This window comes from Ovis aries, unplaced genomic scaffold (assembly GCF_016772045.2).
Source record: "Ovis aries strain OAR_USU_Benz2616 breed Rambouillet unplaced genomic scaffold, ARS-UI_Ramb_v3.0 scaffold_85, whole genome shotgun sequence".
Classification (NCBI taxonomy): domain Eukaryota; kingdom Metazoa; phylum Chordata; class Mammalia; order Artiodactyla; family Bovidae; genus Ovis; species Ovis aries.
In genome coordinates, this window is record NW_024599827.1 from 1,239,029 (window position 1) to 1,255,505 (window position 16,477).

General features: G+C 45.1%; 1 protein-coding gene and 1 long non-coding RNA gene across 9 annotated transcripts in view; one reads left to right on the plus strand and one right to left on the minus strand.

Moving 5' to 3' along the window:
- Positions 1–12,717, minus strand: part of SH3GL3 (SH3 domain containing GRB2 like 3, endophilin A3) — a 113,810-nt gene extending 101,093 nt beyond the window's left edge. For all 8 annotated transcript variants that reach the window (XM_042242640.1, XM_042242638.1, XM_042242635.1 and 5 more), the window contains exon 1: positions 12,480–12,717. In XM_042242640.1, coding sequence (XP_042098574.1) covers positions 12,480–12,524 — 45 coding nt within the window. In that variant the 5' untranslated portion in view covers positions 12,525–12,717. The remainder of the gene's footprint in view (positions 1–12,479) is intronic.
- A 23-nt stretch (positions 12,718–12,740) lies between these two features.
- LOC132659114 (uncharacterized) lies at positions 12,741–16,170 on the plus strand. The gene is made up of 2 exons (XR_009599082.1): positions 12,741–13,016; positions 15,782–16,170. It is a non-coding gene; the product is annotated as an uncharacterized LOC132659114 (long non-coding RNA).
- The last annotated feature ends 307 nt before the right edge of the window (positions 16,171–16,477 follow it).

Sequence of the window (16,477 nt, forward strand, 5' to 3'; positions counted from 1 at the left end):
GGTTGCCGTTGCCTTCTCTGGACACTTTTCGAAGATATATATAAAAAAAAGAATACTGGAGTGGATTGCTATATCCTCCTCTGGGAGATCTTCCCCATCCAGGGGTAGAACCTGCATCTCCTGTGCCTCCTGTAAGTCCTGCATTGCAGGCAGATTCTTTACCATCTGTGCCATCGGGAAAGCACCATACCCACTTCTACTCCTTCAAAATAAATCTGAGCCTCCATCCACTATTTCCCAGGAGAGAAACCCACGGCTGAAAATCAAGAGAAATAAAAGTGAATTGTTGGCCCCGAGCTTCCAAATGTCTAGGTCTTCACTCAGTCTCTTCAGTCGGGTCTCTGTGCAACCCCATGGGCTGTAGCCCACCAGGCTCCTCTTGTCCATGGGATTCTCTAGGCAAGAATACTGGAGTGGGCTGTCGTTTCCTTTTCCAGGGGATCTTCCCAACCCAGGGATTGAACCCAGGTCTCCTGCACTGCAAGCAGATTCTTTACCGCTGAGCCACCAGGGAAGCCCCAAGTCTTTGCTATTTATGGCCAAATCAGGCCATTGTATAGGTTGTTTCACTCTGAAATTTCTACATTTCTACATAACTGCCAACACTGCACCTGGTCCAGAATATCATTCCATCATACGGAGAACTCAGTCCTTGAAGAGATATGACCACAAGGTTTAGACGAAAACTCTGTCTTTTCTTGGAAAAAGTGCTTGATCTAAGATGTCAATTTGAATAGCAGGGATCCAAGATAAATAAAATTCAAGGATATTGGTTAATTTTGTTAAACAAATTTAACAAGTTATTGGGTTGGCCAAAAACTTTGTTCAGGGACATCATACAGAAAAAAATGAACTTTTTGGCTAACCCAATACATAAAATTAATCAAAATCTTTCTTAAGATACATAACTTTGACTTATGAGATGCCAAGGTTCAATGAGAACATCAGGGAAGGGGTCCTATCTGCCTTAGGCTATTCTAGAAACCATCTATTCTTACATCCTCTTCTCAGATTAGTCCCAAGTAGGTCACTAAAAGCAAAGTGCTCACTCCCCCTCAATTCTTGCCAGCGTTCTCACAGTCACGTGAGGCTGCCCACTTTCTTCACAGCCTGCCTTCTGCTGCTCTGTCTGCTCAGCACTGACGAATTCATATCAGGACTCGACAGCTCTCTGCCCTCAAGCCTGATTGTTCCACAGTTCCCACATCAAGCCAGCCAAGTTCCATCAAAGAGTCTAACACAATGCACATGGGCAAACACTCAGCTTGGTTCCATCCAATCTGCCTTCCAACAAGGTTTCCAGGAAACATCCAGGACAAAAAGCCAAGAGCTGTCTCTACAGAGACCATATTCATCTCCTAAGCAAGTTCCTGGCCACACCACAAGTGACCAGGAATTATCCTTCTACTATTCAAGCTTGAGGAAAAGTTAACCTGCAGATAAACCATGTGTGCTAGTCGACCGTTTGGCGGTGCACCATGTTAACTCATCACACATGCTTCTTCTGGCCCTGCACAGCTCTTTTAAAATTTAAATGAATTGCCAATATTTCAAAACTAGGAAATTTCATTTTTTAAAAATCTGGATTTTGAACATTTCTCCCCCCTCCCCCAAATCAAGAGCATCCAGGCAAACAATAGGTTGGAGTTCAACAGAAGCAGGTTATCCAGGTTCCAATCCTCAAAACCTGCTGAATGTTCATTCAATATTAGCGGATGGTTCCAGTGGTGTTCAAAAGACTTAGGGACACAAGGGACAAACTGGGCAAGAAACGACCAGACAGTCAGACCCTCTCAGAGGGATTTGATTTGGATAACTCAAAGGACTTCTGCTTCAGGGAAGATGGAATAGATACATTTTCTCTATTCCTCTCACTAATTACAACCAAAATGCTTGGCATTATATATAACACAAACCCAGGAAGGCCCAAGCAGGTGGAGAAAAGGAGGTACACTGAGTAGGCACCCCAGGGCCCAAGAAATGACACAGTAGTGAGCTTCCATTTTCTTTTTCCTTCATAATCCAAGACTTGGAGCTGAAGAAGTGGCAGTCTAGAAATACCAACAGACACAGGAAAACAGGCAAATAAACTCAATAAAGGCCTGCTCTCTCTTGTCAAAGGACCAGGCAAGGGGCAGTCTAGCAACACAGAAAGTATTAGACAATATCTAAACTATTAGAAATTACTAGAAAATACCCACATCCCCAATGGCTCAGCAGTTAAAGAATCCTTCTGCAATACAAGAGACACAGGAAATGCAGATTTGATCCCTGTGTCGGGAAGATGCTCTGGAGAAAGAAATGAAAACCCACTCCAGTATTCTTGCCAGGGAAATCCCATGGACAGAGGAGCCTGGCGGGCTACAGACCAAAGGGGCGCAAAGAGTTGGACACGACTGAGCAACTGAGCCTGCACACACTCTACTCCAGCTTTACTCCAAACACCACAGAAAGAACTGGGACCCCATCCCCACTGACACTGTAAAGGATGAGTGGAATGCAGGAACTTGCATCTTTGCCACATTATTACAAGATGACCCAGCACCCCCCAATTCTCTCTTTCTCTGGGTGGTGCCAGAGAAAGCCAAGTAGGGAGTCCCTGCCAGGCGATAAGCTCCAGCCGGCTCCTCCCACCCCTTCAGTGTCAGTTGAGACCATGTTGGGGAGCCTGGACCTCCACTCCCACAGCAGTACTAAGGAGCCCACTCACCCTTCTTCTGGGTGAGGAGGCCAGAAGAGGCCTTGTAGGAAGTCAGGACTTCTACCACCACTCAGCAGTAAGGAGGCCACCCCTCCCATGGCCACGTGGGAAACAGCAACAAGGCACGTCTATCCACCTCAGCCAGAGGGGTGTCAGCAGAAGCTTAGTGAGGCACCAGAATGCCCTCCCACACAGCAGTAAGGAGGCACAAGCCCCAAATGTCAATAGTCTAAATGAGAAGCCTGGACACTAACCCCCACTTGGAAGTAACAAGGCAATGCCACCACCTTTCCCTGCCAGAGCAGCGGAAAAGAAAGCCAATAAAAACAGACAATTTAAATACGATCTAGAGTCTCATAAAATAATACTGAAAGGCCCGAGGTTCTATTTTAAAAATCCTGCCATCATGAGGCTATGGCCAAGCTGGTGGAGTAGGATGACCCTGAGCCCACCTACCTTGCGTACACCAAAATTATAACTATTTACAGATCAACTATGGATAAGAATGACCCAAAGACTAGCAAAGAAAGGTTTTCCACAACAAAAGATGTAAAGAATGAACCACAGTGGGAGAAGTAGGAGGGGCAGAGACATGGTGTAGTCAAGATCACACCCCCAGCTAGACATCCACGAACGGGAGGATAGTTACAATTGCAGAGATTCTACCCGAGGAGTAATGGAAACAGTGACAGACTTTATTTTCTTAGGCCCCCAAATCACTACAAATGGTGACTTCTGCCATGAAATTAAAAGATACTTGCTCCTTGTAAGAAAAGCTATGACAGTGTATTAAAAAGCAAAGATCTCATATTGCCAACTAAGGTGCATATAGTCAAAGCTATGGTTTTTCCAGTAGTCATGTACATATGTGAGAGTTGGACCATAAAGAAGGCTGAGCACTGAAGAATTGATGCTTTTGAACTGTGGTGCTGGAGAAGACTCTTGGGAGAGTCCTTTGGACTGCAAGGAGATCAAACCAGTCCATCCTAAAGGAAATCAACCCTGAATATTCATTGGAAGGACTGACGCTGAAGCTGAAGCTCTAATACTTTGGCCACCTAATGCAAAGAGCCAACTCAATGGACATGAGTTTGAGCAAACTCTGGGAGATAGTGAAGGACAGGGGAACCTGGTGTGCTGTAGTCCATGGGGTTGCAAAGAGTTGGACACAACTGAACAAATGAACAATGACAAAATATCCACAATAAGTAGGTAAATGTTAAAAAGATATAAATATGAAGTCAAATTACTAAATGTGAAGTGAGAGGGAGTAGAAATGCAAGATTGTTGAAATACATTCAAGCTTAAGAGGTTATCAATAACCTCTGTTATATATAACTGCTGTTATATATAAATTTCAGTTGGTAAAGAATCCGCCTGCAATGTGGGAGACCTGGGTTCAGTCTTGGGTTGGGAAGATCCCCTGGAGAAGGGAACAGCTACCCACTCCAGTATTCTTGCCTAGAGAATCCCATGGACTACATTCCATGGACTGTATAATCCATGGGGTTGCAAAAAGTCAGACACGACGGAGTGATTTTCACACCACATATACAAACCTCAGGAAAACAAAATCTATAATAAAACATAAACACACAAAAAAGAAAAGGGACTCCAAAACAGATTTAAAGCAGAGACTGTAAGAAGAGAAAAAGAAGGGCATAACAGAATGATAAAAGGATCAATCCAACAAGAAGATACAACGCACACATATATACATATATATATGTTCATACATCAAATGAATAAAATACATCAAAATTAGTGAAATGCAACTAAAGCAGTGCTGAGAGGAAAATACATAGCACTCACTGCATAGGATAGGAAAAAGGTCTCCAATCAATAATCTGCTTCCCTTAAGAATCTATAAAAAGAACAAAGTAAACCCGAGCAAGTAACAGGAAGGAAATAATAAAACAAGAGCAGAAATCAATGAAATTGAAAAAGCGAAACAATGGAGAAAATGAAATAACCTGGTTCTCTGAAAAAATCAATATAACTGACAAACCTCTAGTAAGACTGACAGAGAAAAAGGCTGACGGTATGGAATTATCAGTATCAAAAATCAACTCTATACACATATAATAAGGGAACTGATAATGATTAAGAGAAGAATACTACATATAATTCTCCACACATTAATCTGATAACCCTAAATGAAATGGATTGATTCCTTAAAAAATCACAAACTAATGAAATTCTCAAATGAGAAATCTCCAAGCCCAAATGGTTTTACTGGAAACTTCTACTAAATGTCTAAAAAAGAATTAACATAAGTTTTGTGTAATTTCTTCCAGAAAACAGAAGAGTAAGCATCTCCCAATTCATTTTATTAAAGCAGTATTACCTGATACTAAAATTAGACACACTGCAAAAACTAAAGACCAATATTTCGTATAGAAACAAAAATCCATGACAAACCATTAGCTGATTCACATCATACAGAAACCAACATAACACTTTAAAGCAATTATCCCCCAAGTTTAAATATATTTTTAAAATAAAAATACATGGGATTAGAAAGGAAACCATCTGTACTGAATATAGTCATCAAAATATTTATGATACAGTTTTTTCTTTTAAAGTTAAGCAACGTGGGCTTCCCTGGTGGCTCAGTGGCAAAGAATCCTCCTACCAAGGCAGGGGACACGGATTCTATCCCTGGTCTGGGAGGATCCCACATGCCTTGGAGCAGCTGAGCCCCGCGCCACAGCGACTGAGCCTGTGCTCTAGAGCCTGGGGGCTGCAGCTACTGAAGCCTGAGTGCCCTAGAGCCCATGGTCCACAGGAGAAGCCACTTCAGTGAGAAGCTCACGCATCGCAGCTGGAGAGCAGCCCCGGCTCGCCTCACCTAGAGAAAAGCCCGTGCACAGCAACAAAGACCCAGCACAGCCAAACACAAATAAATACATTATTTTTAAAATATTTTTTAAAAGTTACGCAACGTGATAGAGAGGGCATACGACATTTGAATTGCATGGTCAGGAAGACATTTCTGACAAAGTGGCCTTTAATCTGTGCTATGATCTAAACAACAATAAGGAAACACTTTGCAAAGATCTAGAGGAAAGGCATGCTAGGCTGAGGGAACAGCTCTGGCAAAGGCCCAAAGAAAAGAAGACCTCAGCACATTAAAGGAGCAAAGAGAGGCCGGTGTGGCTCAATGGCAGCAGGAGAAGGAAGGGAGAGGCCAGGTTATGTGAGGCTTCACAGGCCAGAGGAGGAAGCTTTGGTTTTATTCTAAACACAGCTGGGTGCCACTGAAGCACTGAAGACTTGTAAGCAGTCTACATTACGTTCACAGAATGACATGGTTTGAGATACATTTTCAGAAGAGCATTCAGGTCACCGTGGGTCAATGGATTGTAGCTGGTAGGAAGCTACTAGCTTCCAAAGTTCTAGAAATTGGTGAGGAGGCTCTAGCAACCATGTGGGCAAGAGGTGACAGTCAGGAGGAGGATAGTAGAAGCAGAGCCAGAGAGAGATAAATGGAAGAGGGATGTATTTTGAAAATAAAACCAATAGTTATTAGCACTCTCTGATGAATTAGGGATGAGAGGAAGAAAGCAATCAAAGATGAATCTTGTTTTTGTCTTATTTTGCTTGAGCAGTTGAACACATGTTGGTACAACTGACTTAAATAGGAACCACCAATAGAAAAACAGGTTGGGGTGGAGAAAATTAAGAGTTCAGGTTTGAACATCTTAAGTCTGACAGCCTTTTAAATATCCAAGAAGTGAGGTGCTGTAGGCAGTTAGACTTAGAAGTTTGTTATGGGTCTGTGAACAGGAGGAGTGTCTAGGCCAGAAACATAATTTAGAGAGTAATCAATGTACAGATTGTTTATAAATCTGTGAGGCTGGATAAAACACCTTGGCAGAGTTCAAGGTTGAGAAAAAGAGGAGCTATTCCAAGCCAGAGCCCTGGGGCACTCCAGGATTTAGAGTTCAAGGGGACAAGAAGGAGCCATTAAAGGAGATCTGAAGGAACAGCCACTGAGGCCAGAGGAAAACCAGACCAGCATAGAAGGGGTTGTAAGCAGAGAAAGGTACACTGGGTCAAAAGCCGCAGAGTGTCAGCTGGGGAAGTGACCCTCAGACTCAGCAACCTGGAGGTCACAACACCCAGACAAGGCAGTCTCTGCCCAAGAGCAAGGAGGAACACAGATTCAGATGAGGACATACAACTCAGATATCAGGTGCATTGGTAAAGAGTACCCACGCTATCCAGCCTGAAACAGCAGCAGCTTCTACCACTGATGGATGATTTGATCTGGCAAAGCACCTGGTGATGTCAGTGCTTGAAAAGGACTTAGCCAAATGCCGGTGGGAAAGACACTACCACCCAATGAAATACAAAGTCAGAAGGAAGGACACTGGGCTCAGGAAGGTCACTGCTGCTGGTGCTGTGGTGAAAACAAGTGGGGATGAGCCTGGGAATTGCAAGGGAAGAGCTCATGATAAAGGCCTCTCACAGAAGAACTCAAACAGAACTGCAGCAATGTCCTCCCAATACCAACTGGGTTCCTCCAGATTCTTTCCCCAATTTAACACTTTCCCAGGTTTCTAGCAAAAAGTAAGGGCTTTCCTCACAGTTCAGTTGGTAAAGAATCTGCCTGCAACACAGGAGACCAAAATCTAGCTATCCTCACTTGGCTGGTGTAGAATCTCCAGAATACATTCACCTATTATTTAGTCAAATAAAGTCGTGTATCGGTTCTGTTTATTGGCAGTTTCATTTTCTGGGTAAAGTATGCCAACAATCAGTTCAGTTCAGTTCAGTCTCTTAGTCGTGTCCAACTCTTTGCGACCCCATGAATCGCAGCATGCCAGGCCTCCCTGTCCATCACCAACCAATAGCAATCTCCAAATATATAAGATACACACACATCCCCCACTTAATTTTGGGAAATATAATTTATAGTCATTTTTTAATAAAGTTGAAAAATTAATCTGAAACAAATAGTATATCCATACACACACAAAAATCTGCTTTTAAATGCATTTTTAATCAAATTCTAAGAGATAGCCTAAATTACTTTTACTTTAGAGAAAAGGCATCAGTGGTAAGAAATGCTTGAATTATACTATGTTCTTCAGAGATTAAAAAATTAAAACCAATTTAGTTTCAACATCTACTCTAGTATCCCAAGTTAAAAATATATGGTTAACACATAGACCCAAGGATTAATTTATCAAGCAGTCTGTGTGGAAAGGAGCAAGCAAGTTTCAGCTTAACACATTTTCTGATGCACCTACATAAAAAACAAAGAATCATTATGGACTTTGCAAAGTGCATTTTTATCTTTCTCCCTAATGAGAAAATGAAACAAGAGACATTCACCGCCTCCCTAGAGATTCTCATAATTTACAAAGAATATCCTTCTCTATAGTGTTTACCCATAAATGGCCAGCCTGGGCACTTAGTCATTACAGAGAGAATGTCTTGGCCCCTTAGGACCACTCATCATTTTTCTGATTCAGGCATCAAAAGGGAAAGAGGGGGAAATTACCGAAAAAAAATAGCTTTGTTAGGAGCTCCCCACACCCTATTGTGTTTCTGGGTCACGTGATAGAACATTGCTAGTAAAAACAAGAAAATTTAACATGAAGAGTCATCACCCCTCTTATGTCCTAACTAGTTGGTTAGTTTGGGGCAAGAAGAACAAGAGGAAAGAATAAAATCAGGCTTTCATGGGATGGGGAACCAGGCTCCTAGAAGTGCAGAAAGGGAACAAATACAGCTATTAGAACAATGTCCATGTCACAGTAAGCACAGATGTGGCCTAAGCATCCTGCAGCCAAAATAAAATGCTGTCAAGAAAACTACTATGACGTGAACATAATTAATACAAATCAATGAGTGGTGACATATAATTATTATGAGTTACATTTTTATTGGTCAGGCACACCACTTAACAAGAAACCACATGACCTTTCTAAGCTATATGTGTATGTGTGTTAGTCACTCAGTCTGACTCTTTGCGACCCCATGGACTGTAGCCCACAAGGCTCCTCTGTCCATGTAATTCTCCAGGCAAGAATACTAGAGTGGGTTGCCGTTCCCTTCTTCAGGGAATCTTCCCCACCCAGGAATCAAACCCATGTCTCCTGCATTGCAGGCAGATTTTTTACCATCTGAGCCACCGGGGAAGCCCAAGCTATTTGTATTTATCTCTAATAACTCAAACTGCATCCCTACCAGTAGAAGAGTAAAGCTCTCTACTAAAAAAAACCTTCCCAAGAGAAAAAAGTATTTAATTATGATCGTGGGACCCTTAGGTTATAATCCCAAATGTTGAAGGAAAGGATTAATTAAATTTTGTTATTAGCTCAACTTGTATTCTTCTCATTTTAGTTGATTTCTTCCTCTTTCCTTTTAGTCTCCATGCTGCCAAAGTGATGCATAATCCCTGGGATTTAGAGTTCCTCATTCTCTGTAAAGTAAGGGGGCTTTTTTTTTTTTTTTCCCTGCAGAGATAGGTAAGGTATCAAGAAAGCCAGAGCACTTAACCAGGAAGTTATAAGTTATTTCACCTTTTCTATCATTGAGAAAAATCATCTCAATTTGTCAAGGTCTTGGTTCCCTTATTTATAAAAGGTCCACTTTATAATCTTTATCTTTCTCTGAAATACTTTAAGCGAATTACTTAACAATTTCAGAACTGAGATATATTAGATATAAAGATAGAGATATGGTTAGTTATATACTTTCTTGAGATATAATTTATATACTATACAATTCACAACTTAAAGTCTATAATTCAGTGGGTTTTTTAGCATATTTACAGAGTTGTGTGATCATCACAAGAAATTTTAGAACAGGAACATAGCTTCTAAGGGCTTCCCTGGTGGCTCAGCGGTAAAGAATCAGCCTGCCAATGCAGGAGACCTGGGTTTGATCCTTGGGTCAGGAAGATCCCCTGGAGGAGGAAATGGCAACCCACTCCAGTATTCTTGCCCGGGAAATCCCATGGACAGAGGCGCCTGGGGGACTACAGTCCAAGGGGTTGCAAAGAGTCAGACATGACTGAGCATGCACACATACAGCTTCTAAGTCGTCTAATTCACTATACAGATGGGTTAAATCATGTTTCCCAGGTCACAGATCTGGTCAGTGGCACAGCCAGGTCTGGATCCCTGGGAATTATTAAACCATTGACATCATCCCAGCCTCCCTTTCCCCAGCCCTGGGAAAGTTCTATGTGAATTAAAACCTGCTGTTAAAATGTTGCCTGCGAAGAACATCTGGCACTTTTTATAATCATGCTCCCTCTTATTATATTAAGCCTGGTCTAATTTCTCCACCAAATCTGTCCCACTGCAAGATTTCTTAGAAAGACTTTCAGAACAGATAAAAATGTATCTATTAGGCACTTTGACCACAAAATGTGATTTGCAAAGCCCAGAGAGTCTTTCTTTTCAGATAAAGTCACAGAAAGATTTCGGTTCATGCAAAAAGACTAAATTAGACCCTCTGCTCATTTCCTTTTTTAATGGACTGATGATGAGTAGTTAAACTAAACGACGTCATCTTTAGCATATTATTTACCAATGTCAATAACTTCCTGGGATTTCAACCACTCACTCCGGTTAGTGGTCAGAAACCAATTTCAATCCTCTTAGGACTGTGTCCTGTTCATCTCTAAGGTTTGCTCCCATGAAGTCTATTCTCAGTAAAAGAATATCTTTCAAAAGAGGTTAGTACCCTGCAGAGGATGAGATGGTTGGATGGCATCACAAACTCAATGGATGTGAATTTGAGCAAACTCTGGGAGGTGGTGAAGGACAGGGAAGCCTAGCAAGCTGCAGTCCATGGGGTCACAAAGAGGCAGACACGACTGAGCGACTGAGCTAAGAAAGCTCCTGTAGCAAGCCTAGCTAGCTAGTGATTAAGCTGATACTGCCCCGAACACAGAGGCAATAGGCCTCTGGGCTGACCCCACCCTTCAGTACTGAGCTCAAGGCAGACTTGCTAACTGCTCCCACCTTTTATTTTATTTTATTTTTACTTTCTGGCTGCATCGCATGTGGGATCTTAGTTCCCCTACCAGGGATCAAACCCACACCCCCTATTCTGGAAGTGCAGAGTCATAACCCTTATACCACCAGCGAAGTCCCTGCTCCCACCTTTAAATGCACCCACTTCTTAGGCTCCCACGATACTCTGCTCTCCTCCATCCTACTAGTTCTTCCCTTCTTGTGTTTCTCCACCCCCATGCTTTCACTTACCCAATAAATATTTATTGAGTGGTCACTGCTTATCAAGTCCCGGCCTAAATATTGTCCCTAAATGTGGGTGCTCCCTACAGTCTATGAGTATAACTCACTGTGCATTTTTTTACTTCCATTTGCACTTATATTTTAAAATCTCCACTGAGGCTGGAAATCCCCACAAGTCCATAGCTCCAATCTGGATCTCACCCACTGGCCCCCAGGTCAGAGTCATCTGAGTATCTCATGGATTTTTCAAAGTGTCCAAAGCCCGCCTGCAGTGACCCCATCATCTCCCTGATCACCTAATTGGCCCCTCATCCAGGATTCCTCATTACCCTAATAGTATCACCAATCTCCCAGCATCCCCAGCTGGAAACTGCACACCACCCAGTTTCTTCATGGAAGGGATGTGAGTGAGAGAACAGGCAGCACTTTTCAACATGAGACAGACAGAAAAGAATCTTCTAATTCCAGCTGCTTTTCAGGGACCAATGTGTGAAAGAGGCAAGATAAGACCTCATCAGAAATGTGAATTCTGAATGAAATCTGGCCATCAGACCCAGCAGTGCCAATATAGGGTTGATTTTACAATGTGAGTTCTGCCATGGCTGGGAGACTGAAATCTTAGAATACGAATTTGCTTGTCAACAAACATCCAGACACACACACACACACACACACACACACACACACACCAATCACATGCCAGCTTGCCTGTCTTCCTGTTTCCTCCGTTCAGAACGCCTATCCTTTCCACCCACACCCTCCACCACAATTCCTTCTCATATTTAATTTTCAAATGATTCGACTCTTCCTCCCGGAAGTTCTCCCTGATGCCCCTATTTTATCTGCCATCCACTGTGCGTGGAGGTGTGTCCAACACTATATGTTTACATGTCTGTCTCAGTGTCTTCCCACAAAACTAGCAGCTCTTAGAGAACTGGAGCCTGGTTGCCCAGGCCCGGGCCGACACCGGGAAGACTATGCGGGAGGAAGGACGGCTGTAGACAGCCCAGCCAGGAGCTGCGGGCAGTCAGGCAGGCGGGGTCCATGTCCAGGCCGGGAGCGCCAAGTACACAGCATCCCCGGATCCGCCGACCCCCGCGCGGCTGCCCAGGGGTGGCAGGACGTGCCCCGGGGCAGGGGGGGTCTCCCAACCAAAAGGTGGGGGACTCGAGGGAGGCCCTGCCGGCCCTGCACTCTCTGTGGTCCTCCTCCCCGCGCCGGTCCGGGAATAGAGGCACGGAGCAGAGCCTCCAGGCCTCGGGACGCCCAGTCTCTGCTCGCCCGAGCCCCTGCGGCCCGCCACCTCCCCTCCCGAGAACCTCTCGGAATTTCAGTGGCTGGGGATGGAGCAGGAGGTCTGGGGGCTAGCAAGAAGGACGCGCCAAGAAGCGGAGGAGAGCCGGCGGCCCCTCACTCCACCCCCGCGCCCTCTTAGGCGGGAAGAAATCGAACCCTCAAAGAGGACCCTAAGGGCGCCGGAGCCTCAGATGCCCCGGAGCCGCGAGGGGACCGCTGCTCCCCTAGCCCTCCTCCCTCCCTCCTCCGTGCGTCCCTACCTGGCTGGCTTTGTGGAACTGCTTTTTCAGCCCCGCCACCGACATCGCGACGGCGCGGCGGCCGGGGCTGCAGGTCCCCGGACTCGGCCGGGCCACGCGGCCGCGATGCGCTGGGGGAGCGGGCGCCGGGGCCGGTCCCCGCGCGGCTGGGCTCCGCCGGGCCGGCCTCCCACGGCCACGGCCACGGCCACAGCCGCTGTCACACGCGCACACACGCGCGCACGCCGATGGCAACACTGCGTTCCAAAGCCCATGCGCAGCCCATTGGCCAAGCCGCGGAGATATGCAAATGAGGCCGCTGGGGCCGCCCACGCTTCATTGTTGCGTGGAGACCCTGGAGGACTGGAGCTGCGGAGAAAATGGGCCTGCGAAGCTGGGCGGCGTGGGCATGTCCCCGGGTCCCGAGAGCAGAGCCATAAAGGGCTGTCTGCAGGGCGTGAGACCGGATGCATCTGGCCATAGGACTGCCCTGGATGGGACAGAGGAATCACCTCTCTATGCTTCTGGGAAATATCGCCGCCCTCAGGGGCATTTTTGGTAGGTTTCTGTTTTTAAAAACGGACGCCCTCATAATATAGGCTTCCCTGGTGGCTCAGATGGTAAAGAATCTGTCTGCAATGCAGGAGCCCCCTAATACGGCGTGTTGTTCAGTCGCTCAGTTGTGTCCGCCTGCAGCACACCAGGCTTCCCTGTCCTTCACCATCTCCCGGAGCCTGCTCAAACTCATGTCCATTAAGTTGGTGATGCCATCCAACCATCTCATCCTCTATCGTCCCCTTCTCCTCCTGCCTTCAATCGTTCCCAGTATCAGAGTCTTTCCTAATGAGTCGGCTCTTCCTATCAGGCGGCCAAAGTATCCGTCCTTCCAATGAATATTCAGGATTGATTTCCTTTAGGATTGACTGGTTTGATCTCCTTGCCGTCCAAGTGGTCCACTGGAGAAGGGAATGGCAAACCACTGCAGCATTCTTGCCTTAAAACCCCAGAAACAGTAATACACTTAAGGGGAGAGAAAGATAACAGAACACAGAATCTGTAATAGGAGGAATTGGTGTGTGGGCGGTGCATCTGTTTCTTCTCAGCCCCACTGGGTGCAATCCGGCACTCTAGGAGCCCAAAAGTTACTGGGTAATTTATTAAATACGGTGCTGCCTCCATACAGCACTTAGCCCACTGTCAACTATATTAAGAGCAACTGTCTCCAAGGAGCCCTTAAAGGAAGCTCTCTGTATCCAGGCAAACTCACCCCAGGAGGAGACCAGCTCCCTTGGTAAATCTTACCATGTCAGCTACAAGGCACCCTTTTGCATGGAGGCCTAGCCAGGGATCTGAAGCATACCATTGACTTTCGAGTCAGAGCTGCACCCAAGAAGCCAGCATCTGAGCTAGAAGCTGGCCTCCAAAGGTCCCTGAATTAGTTATGCAGTCATGTCTGACCCTTTGTGGCTCCGTGGACTGTAGCCCACCAGGCTCCACCGTCCATGGGAATTCTCCAGGCAAGAATACTGGAGTGGGTTGTCATGCCCTCCTCCAGGGGATCTTCCCAATCCAGGGATAGAACCCAGGTCTCCCACATTGCAGGCAGATTCTTTACCATCTGAGCCACCAGGGAAACCCCCAAAGGTCCCTAGGGCCCCCAAGACCTAGAAACCACTTTTAGCAGCACCTAACACTAAAAGAAACAATCATATTCCTCCTCCAGTCTCCACCTAAAAGGAAGAAGCTCCTCTTTCTGCACCTTCAACAGATCCTATCTGAGATGACCAAGTTCAGTTCAGCTCAGTTCAGTTGCTTAGTCATGTCCGACTCTGCGACCCCAGCACACCAGGCTTCCCTGTCCTTCACCAACTCCCGGAACTTGCTCAAACTCTTGTCCATGAAGTTGGTGATGCCATCCAACCATCTCATCCTCTGTCATCCCCCTCTCCTCCTGCCTTCAAGCTTTCCGAGCATCAGGGGCTTTTCCAAGGAGTCAGTTCTTCGCATCAGGTGGCCAGGCAGTATTGGAGTTTCAGTTTCAGCATCAGTCCTTCCAGTGAATATTCAGGACTGATTTCCTTTAGGATGGACTGGTTGGATCTCCTTGCAGTCCAAGGGACTCTCAGAGCCTGGGTTTACACCTGTTCCTTGGTGTCCACTCCTGATATCTGCATTTCTCCAGGATAAAAGTCACACAGCTTCTCCTTTGACATTAGCTCCCAACTCCCTTATTCCTGAGGTCATCCTAGTGAGGCTCGGCTAGTCTCTACATCTCCCTGTGCCTACGTTCCCTCACTTTCCCTTCGGAGGGTGGGACTGGGCGCATTCTTCCTCGGGTAGGGGAGGTAATGAAGGAACCTAGTGAAGGAGATGAAGGCAGCCATCCAGAGGGTTAATCAGCATGACTTGTGCAAGTGCTCGAAAGACCTACATACAGCTGACACCAGCCACAGAGAGGAAACTGGAAGGTGTGAGGGTTGTAACAGCTAGGTCCAAAGAGTATAGCAAGATGACCTGTTCATGCGACAGGCTGACCTCCACTCAACAGGAGGCTCTGCTCCAGGGGAACTGCTACTAAGGCAAGGGCAACTAGGGGCCAGGGCCACCTGGAAGAGGCTCACCTGCCTTCCTGCTCTGTGTCCAGTAATTTAAATAGAACAGGTTTGAAGGAATTTCTCCTTAAGTCAGTCTCCTTAATTTTTCCTTAAGTCTCCTTAAGTCTTCGCCCTTGGGAAGGAGGGAAGGGGTTTGAATTTTTTATTAATAAAACTTTTTAACCTTTTTCCCTTGGATGATAGCACATTCCAGTTCAGTTAATTTCGGTAATTTATCTCTTGATTTTATCAAGTGTAGAACTGTCATCATAGTCTCATCATTTCATAACTTCAGAATCACTCATATACGTTTTTCCTTCGTACAAGCATTTGTGACTTTTCTTATTTTTTTCTGTGATAAGTCTCAGAAATTTGCCAGTTTTATTGGTTGTTTAAAGCAACCAATATAAACTTGAGTTTATTCATCATTGCTAGGGTTTTTTTCTCTCGTTAATTTATGTCTTTATTATACATTCCTTCCTTCTGTTTTGTTCAGGGGATCGAAGTTATTCACAGTAGAAACTTGACCCTAGACCGGAAGAAGAATGTACCGGAGAAGGATATCGTGCAGCCCAGATGTTCAGAGGTTGTAGGGAACCAGGTGGGGGGATGAGCAGAAACTAGGAATCTGAGTAGTCAGATCCCCAGCTTGTCGGGATGTGCTGGTTGTACCACATGTCCAGGCTGCAGCTACCAGAATGACCACTAAGCTGCTCCTGTTTCTTTTAGGCACTCATTCCAAGTTCACAGTTCCAGTTCCAGGGAGCAGCATCTGATCAACAAGTCTAGATGTTCTGCCTCAGCTCTCCATGTCTGAGACCAGCATCATGGTGGATTGCCCTGATAGGAGAAGAAGCTTCAGAAGCTAGGCAGCCAAAAACAATTGCCTACAAACAAAACGCGAATGCCCACTGTTTATCTGGGGATTCCTTCGTTCCTTCAGTTGAAGGTGCTTTATTTATTTGTTATACCTTCTGGTTTTATAGTCGGCAAATGTAAAGCTATGAATTTTCCTCCTCCATATGGCTTTGGTTTCACACTTTGTTTTCATTATATAATATAGCTCTTCTGCTTGTGTTCTAAATAAATTTGTAATTGCAGTTACAAAGAGGAAATTACCCTTTGATCCAAATTTTATTCAGGACAATTTTTTAAAACCTTTTCTAGGTGGTTTGATTTTTCTTATTCATGGTGTATGAAATTTGAGACTTGTGCTACTATTGTCTTTAAGTTCTTTTCTTTCAACATAGTCTATTATGTTACATTTTATAAATGTACCACAGAGGTTAGAAATAATGTGTATTCTTGGTTTCTAGGGTATAGTTCTAAGTTCATGGGTAGCGGAAGCATGTGTTCTCCTGAAGTTCCTAGCTCAGAGGGAGATTTCAAAGTCCCACTAACTGGAGTCATGTTGGCCAATTCAAG